At 47.4% G+C, this 7,817-nt stretch overlaps 1 protein-coding gene across 1 annotated transcript in view; it reads left to right on the top strand.

Moving 5' to 3' along the window:
* The first annotated feature begins 1,576 nt into the window (after positions 1-1,576).
* The window catches only part of RIN2 (Ras and Rab interactor 2), an 81,331-nt gene continuing 75,090 nt past the window's right edge, over positions 1,577-7,817 (top strand). Inside the window, exon 1 of the mRNA XM_008052709.1 lies at positions 1,577-1,673. Within this exon, the coding sequence (XP_008050900.1) occupies positions 1,618-1,673 (56 nt within the window). The 5' untranslated portion in view covers positions 1,577-1,617. The remainder of the gene's footprint in view (positions 1,674-7,817) is intronic.

Raw genomic sequence — 7,817 nt, 5'->3', positions numbered from 1 at the left:
GAGCCCATGGTTTTGGGACCAGCCTGGGAAACACGGCGAGACTTCGTCTCTACAATAAACCAAAAAATTAGTCGACTTACAGACACCACAGCCTTGACCTGCTGGGCTCAAGCGATCTTTCTGCCTCTGCCTTCCAAGTAGCTGGAACCAAAAGTGTGTGCCACCATGTTCAAATAATTTTTACAGGCATGAGCCCCCACGCTTGGCTGAATTAAAGTTTAACCTGACCAAAGTTCAGCTTGATTTCCCCACGTCCACCTTATGTTCCCATGTCAGGGAAGGACATTGTCGTTTATCAGTTGCTGAAACCAAAAACTTGGGGATCATGCTTGAGTCTTCCTGCCATGCTCACAGTCACCCCATCAAGTTAGATCAATTTCTGTGTTGAATTGTTCCTAAGTTGTCCCCTTCTTTCTCTCTTTTTTTTGGTGGGGGTTGGAATCTCACTCTGTCTCTCAGACTGGAGTACAGTGACATGCCCATGGCCACCGTAGCCTCAACCTGCTGGGCTCAGATGATCCTTCCACCTCAGACTTCCAAGTAGCTGGAACTACAGGCACGCACTACCATGTCCAGCTAATTTTCTTTTTAATTTACTGTAGAGACATGGTCTCATCATGTTGCCCAGGTTGGTCTTGAACCCATGGACTCAGATAATCTTCTTGCCTCCACCTCCCAAAGTGCTGGGATTATAGGTGTGAGCCACCACTCTTTTCCATAATTTTCTGAGAGACAAGGTTGCACCATGTTGCCATGCTGGTCTTGAACCTGTGGACTTGGGCAATCCTCTCACCTTTGCCTCCCAAAGTGCTGGGATTACAGATGTGAACCACTGCGCCCAGCAATAAGCTTATTTCTATAATCAAAATCATGATCAGGCTGAGCACAGTGGCTCACGCCTATAATCCCAGCAGCACTTTGGGAGACCAAGGTGAGAGGATTGCCTCAGCCCAGGTTCGAGACTAACCTGGACAACTTGGTGAGACCTCATCTCTATAATAAATCAAAAAATTAACTGGGTGTGATGGTGCGTGCCTGTAGTTCCAGCTACTTGGAAGGCTGAGGCGGAAGGATCATCTGAGTCCATTAGGTCGAGGCAGCAGTGGCCGTGAGCATGTTACCGCACTCCAGCCTAGGTGACAGAGTGAGACGCCAACTCAAACAAAAAAAAACAAAAATCATGATCAATGGATTTTAATGCAGGGAATTCCTTTTGAGTGTTTCCCTTGACAAGATAAATGTGAATGCCTAGTTTTACCAGGACTTACTAATTCTTTTCTTTATTCACGTTGAGAAAGCAAACTGAGTGTTACATTCTTTGCCTTGTTACACACTGAGCGTCATATTATTTTCCTGATTCCGATACCGAAACCTAAGTTCTTCCCCTTTCTAAGGAGAAGCTGTCCCCACCCCCATTATTTTTTCCTCTGGTTAGAGGAAATTCACAGAGCCAAGATTTTTTTTTTTAAAAGATGGTCTTCTCTGTCCCTATTGAAGAGGCTGCACTCCCCAGGGCTGTGTCATGCCACGCCTCCCACTTCCTGACGTCACACTATTTTTGTCTTTGAATAGCTCATTGACACAATCGCCTCGGAGATCGGAGAACTGAAACAGGAGATGGTACGGACAGATGTCAGCCTGGAAAATGGCCTGGAACCCGCTGAAACCCACAGGTGACCAAAGACACGATGGGGTGATGGGTGCGAGAGAAGGACTGGGTGACCACCCGCAGTGACAAGGGTTGACTTGCAGCCAGTGCTCAGGAGTTTGGGGACTGGGAGTGTGGCGGTGGCAGCGCCAGACAGAATTCTCTGTAGGAGGTGGGAGTGGTCTAGGAGCGCGTTGTCTGCTTGTTTGTTTTAATCCCTTTGAAGGCACTTGAACTTCATGCTCTCTCAATTCCTCCTGGCACCAGAACCCGGAAACCTAAAATTGTCTGTGCCATATCCACCTCCTCCCAATGATGGAAACAATAACGCAGCAGGATCCTCCGTGCGCAAAGTAGAATTCAGTGTAGCCGTGTGAGTCTCCAGAAGGTTTAAAGAGAGCAGCTAAAGAGGATGGACTCATTTTGCATTCTCAGGTCAGAAAACACCCCGGCTGTCATAGCCGTGAACCTGAAACGTGATCCCGTGTCCTGGAAACGGGATGTGGTTGGACCTGGTTAAGAAAGGGGAGATAATAAGCAGTGCTGGTTGTGCAGGAACCCGAGCACATATGGCATGGGGTCTGAACGGGCAGCAAGGGCCAGGCCAGATCTGGAGAATGAACGTGAAGAGGCCAGGACAGTGGAGGGAGGCTGGAAGTGACCTCTTCCAGATCTCTGATGCTGTAATTCATTGTTAACCAAGATAACATAATTTAATAACTGCAAAAAGGCATGGACACTTGGTGCCTTAGGGGCCAGATGCATTATCAGCTCCCTCCACCCTGAAAGTGGGCTGAGGCTGCCCAGAGCCATGCGAGGCTAAGATTGACGGTGTGGGTTTTACTTGCAAGTCATGCAACAGGTAGGCAAGCTGGGTGATTCTGGTTGTCTGGGCAGGTTTCAAACCAGCTCAACTTGTTCCCTGCCACGTACTGAGGGGCGGCACTTTGCAGCTGGAAGGTGGTGCTTTGGTACCATTGTTTCTTGGCTGTGCAAAGTCTCTGTGCTGGCTGTTTCCTTAGCTACAAAGTGCCGTGGTAGACAGATGGCCCTTGTGCTCCATGCACTCATACTATAGTCCTCTTGATCTTGCCATGAAAGGTTGCAATTTGTTCATTCCCTATCCCCTAATAAACCAGACAACACACGCACAGTGAGTTTCAGGTAGTGACCTGCCTCATAGTCACAGTTCAAAACATCGTGGAACTTTTGCATTGCTGAGCTAAAGTGTCATTGGGAGTCCAGGCTCATGATGACAGGGTAATGAAGGAAAGTGTTAGTGGCACTGATTTCTCCACATCTGGGAAACTCAGCCCAGGGAGACACAGCTCACGCTCTACAGATGATAGACACTCAAAACCCAGACTCAGGTGCCCCTCCACTGCCTGTAAGTCACAGGGACATTAGGAAGTAGAAGGAGTCTTCGAACAAGTCAGGGGCCAGCAATACCTTGTCCTCTGACTTCAGCAGGCATTAGACTGTGAAAGTTGAATCTTTAATAGCTCTTTCAATCTATTCCTTTTCACATTTAAGCGTGACTGTACATTCCACAATAAGTTTATTCTTTTTCTGAGTTGGAGTCTCACTCTGTTGCCCAGGCTAGAGTGTGGTGGCATACTCACGGCCACCGCAGCCTTGACCTGCTGGGCTCAGGCGATTCTTCTGCCTCAGCCTTCCAAGTAGCTGGAACTACAGGCATGCACCACCACACCAGGTTAATTTTTTTACTTATTGTAGAGATGAGGTCTCCCTATGTTGCCTAGGTTGGTCTCAAATCCCTGGGCTCCGGCAATCCTCTCACCTCTGCCTCCCAAAGTGCTGAGATTATAGGCATAAACCACCACGCCCGGCCCACAATAAGTTTATAAATGTATATATTTAGATGAATGTCACTTGTTCTTTTTTTTTTTAAAGTAGGAATCCTACTCTATCGCTCATGTTGGAGTACAGTGGCACGCTTATGGCCACCACAGCCTCCACCTGCTAGGCTCAGGCAATCCTTCTGCCTCTGCCTTCCAAGTAGCTGGAACTACAGGCATGTACCCCCACGACTGGCTAATTTTTTTGATTTAGTGTAGAGATGAGGTCTTGCCATGTTGCCCAGGCTGGTTTTGAACTCATGGGCTCAGGCAGTCCTTTTGCCTCCACCTCCCAAAGTGCAGGGATTACAAGTGTGAGCCACCATGCCCGACCTTACTTGTTCTTGAATGCTATGTTGGTGACCATTAAATGTATGAATTTTCAGATGCATTCTACTTGGTTTTTTCTTTTTATTATTTTTATTTATTTATTTATTTATTTATTGTAGAGATGAAGTCTCACCAAATTGTCCGAGCTGGTCTTGAATCCCTCAGCTCAAGCAATCCTCTCACCTCTGTCTCCCAAAGTGCTGGGATTATGGGCGTGAGCAACCGTGCTCAGAAAGACCTTTTCTTTTCTTTTTTTAGTTTTAAAACAGATTTTATTAGCGAAGAGAATGAAAAAGGAAAATTCATGGCAGAAAGACATGCTATGGGCAAGTTTCTCAAAAAAGAAAAACTGCCTTCTTTTTCAGGGAAAAGCAGGATAAATTTGTCTTTATTTAGTCATGCATGTTGTGTTTGCCAGATGCCAAGCACGGTTCAAAGTGGATATAGCTACTCACTTATGGAATCCCTCTAACACTCCTCTGAGGTAAAGCTCATTGAGACCCTCATTTAGTGATGTGGGGACAGTGTGCTGTGGGACAAAAGCTAGTCTGAGTGGCCCCGGTATCTGTGCTGGTGTCTCTCGCTGATTTTTTTAGACGTGGTGGCTTTGCATTGAATTTCTCCATTTTGCCCCATGGTGCTGTCAGGAGGGCCAGATAGCAGGGAGACAGCATTCAGAGCACTTTGTTTCCAAATTTCAGGCAAAGCTTAGCTGTGGCCACAATTCATCCTGCCACAGAGCAGCCCAATATGGGGAGGAGAGGGGAGATGCTGACCTGAGGGTAGCTGGATCACTTTCAGCAAAACCCCTGTAGGAAGAAGTGGCAGCCAGCCCTGGGACCTTGGCTCTGCTCCTCTGACAACTGCAGGAAGGTGCTGCAGTCAGCTTCCAACATGGCTTCATTGTCCACGGTGTGAGCTGGGATGTGGCCTCACCTACCCTTGCCATGGTCACTGTGAAACATCTGTGGTTCTATAGTTGATTGAACGCCAGGTTAGGTGCCAACATAACCAGTCCCTATAAGTGCCCACCACATTCCCCTATCAAGCTGGACATGGGTTGCTCCCTCATGCTTGATACTGACATGAGCTTGAGGTTTTTCACTTCTTCTCAAGCCATGGACTCCTCCTCAGAATAATAGTTTAATGCATAGAACAAAATACATAGGATAACAAGGGAAAAACAGAGACGTTGAAATACAGTGATCAGAATGTTTGGGATGTGTGACTTCACAGTACACGTGTGTCTTTATGAATTAACCCTCTGGGAGTGGTGGCTCACAACTGTCATCCCAACACTTTGGGAGCCTGAGGTGAGAGGATTGCTTGAGCCCATGGGTTCAAGAACAACCTGGGCAACATGGTGAGACCTCACCTCTGCAATAAATTAAAAAAATTATTAGGGTATGGTGGCGCATGCCTGTAGTTCCAGCTACTTGGAAGGATGAAACAGAAGGATTGCCTGAGTCCAGCAGGTCGAGGCTGTGGTGGCCGCGAGTGTGCTATGACATTCCAGTCTGGGTGATAGAGTGAGACTCCAGTTCAAAAAATAAAAAATCTCTGTGCCTCAGTGTCTACAACATTCAAATGGGGATACAGTAAGTCCCCTACATATGAACCTTCAAGTGGTGAACTTTCAAAGATGCCAATGGGCGTTCCCATGTCCAGTCACATAAGTGAATTCATATGTCTGGCGTCCATTGTCAGTGGGTACATCCTCTACAAGTGGTTGTGTTTTGATGTACATTACTGTGCAGGACTGTATTTTTTTTTTTTTTTTTTGAGTTGGAGTCTCACTCAGTCGCCCAGACTGGAGTGCAGTGGCCGCTCCCGGCCACCACAGCCTCGCCTGCTGGGCTCCGGTGATCCTTCCGCCTCAGCCTTCCGAGTAGCTGGAATTACAGGCGCGCGCTACCACGCCCGGCTGATTTTTTTATTTATTGTAGAGATGAGATCTCACTGCCCAGGCGGGTCTTGAACCCGCCGGTTCAGGCAATCCACTCACCTCTGCCTCCCAAAGGCTGTATTTTTAAAAAATATTATTTCTGTTTAAAGTATTATGAGCCTATTATTGTACAGTACTTTAGCTGATTGTGTTAGTTGAGTACTTATGTTATGATCCGAGTAACGCTTGGCTGCTCCCCTTGATATCAATAAACCAAAGGGGCAGGGAACTGGTAGAAAGAAGTTTATTTCTGAGTTTGAAGCCAGGCAGCAGAGTTCTTTCTAAAATAGTTCTGCTCACCCTCCAAGCTTTTACAGTTCACTTTTATAGTCCAGAGTTGCAGATACCTGTACATTAGCCATGTGACCAGCAGAGCTTTGCATAGAACTTAAGTTGCAGCTGCATTTTACATTTAGATAGTGACATTTAGAGTAACGGAAATTTACAAGGTCTAAGACAAATGGGATTTACATCTTTGCTCATAGACAATAGGGAAGTCAAGGATCCCCGATAGATACTGGGAGTGCATAGAAGACTAGGGGATTCTCAGTAATCTGCTCAGGAATATACAGAGTGCTTGAATCCCTGCCATGCCCTTCTCTAGGGACTGTGGCAACATGGAGGGACATTAATGGGTCTCTGAACCATTTAGGCTAACTTTGTCAGACTTAAACAAATTGGACTTATGAATACGCTCTCGGAACTTCCTGTAACGATAAAGTATCCTTACAGGGTTGTAAGGAAGAGTAAATGGGTTAGTAGCTGTAAAGAGCTTGGCACGGTGCCTGACTCATGGTAATGAACACAATGTATGTTGTTTAAAAGGATGACTCTGGAGTGATTTCCTGCGCAATCTCATCTCTCCCTGTGGCTACATGGTGGTGATTCCCCACTTAAACCCCCTGATTGATCGTCTCTGAATCCAGAGGTGTTATCCAGCTGCCCTCTCAACCTAACCTTTTTTTTTTGAGTTGGAGTCTCACTTTGTTGCCCAGGACGGAGTGCAGTGGCACGCTCCCTGCGGCCACCACAGCCTCAACTTACTGGGCTCAGGTGATCCTTCTGCCTCAGCCTTCCAAGTAGCTGGAACGATAGGCATGTACCATCATGCCCAGCTAATTTTTTTGACTCACTGTGGAGATGAGGTCTCACCAAGTTACCCAGGCTGGTCTCAAACGCGTGGGCTCAGGCAATCCTCTCACCTCAGCCTCCTGAAGTGCTGGGATTATAGGCATGAGCCACTGCACCCGGCCTTCAGCTTGACCTTGACAGTTCATACTTACAGAGGACAATGGAGCCCTTGGGATCCCTTCCCAAGACAGCTACTTCTGGTTCTTCCTCACCCCACTGACCTTGTCTCCAGGTGTGTGGGACCTGCAATCATCCCTGTGGCCTTTTCCTTTCCTCCCCTCTTTCTATCCACATGGCAACAGTTACCTTTAAAATAGATCATGGTGAGGCCGCTTCTTACCCACACTGCCTGGAACCCCTGTCTTGGTCAACCTCTGAGCAGGCTATTAACTGAGCAGTATAGAGAGTGGATTTTTTTTGTAGAGATGAGATTTTGCTAATGTTAGGGTACGGCAGGGACAGGATAAGTGTGGAGAGGTGAGGCGAGCCGCGCAGCACCACCGGGGCTGGCAAGCCGGAGGTGCACACTGGCAACCCTGAGATCCGAATAGATTGCAAAGAATTGCTACACACAAAAAGGTTAAGAAAGAAAAGTTTATTTAGAAGTAAATTAGAGAGAGAAAGAGAAGAGTGAAGATTCGCCTCCCCAAGGTGGGGGAGGGGGCCAAAGCCAGGAAGCATGGCGATAGCCATGGCTCAAAGAGCACATGGCCACACCGGACTCTAGCAACGCAATGGCCACTGGTTGCTTGTGGTTGAGTCCTTTTAACCATTCCCCTAGATGGGGAGGATCATTAAGGTGAGTGGGTGGTGGTCTGCTTCCACGTCATCACAAAGGGGCAGGCAAGCGCAGGTACTGATGATGTCAGGTGATGGGCAGCAGGCAGATGGGTGGGTTAGTCAC

This window comes from Carlito syrichta, unplaced genomic scaffold, assembly GCF_000164805.1.
Source record: "Carlito syrichta isolate Samal-C Ts95f unplaced genomic scaffold, Tarsius_syrichta-2.0.1 Scaffold287347, whole genome shotgun sequence".
NCBI lineage: Eukaryota > Metazoa > Chordata > Mammalia > Primates > Tarsiidae > Carlito > Carlito syrichta.
This window is presented reverse-complemented; position numbering and strand designations above follow the sequence as displayed.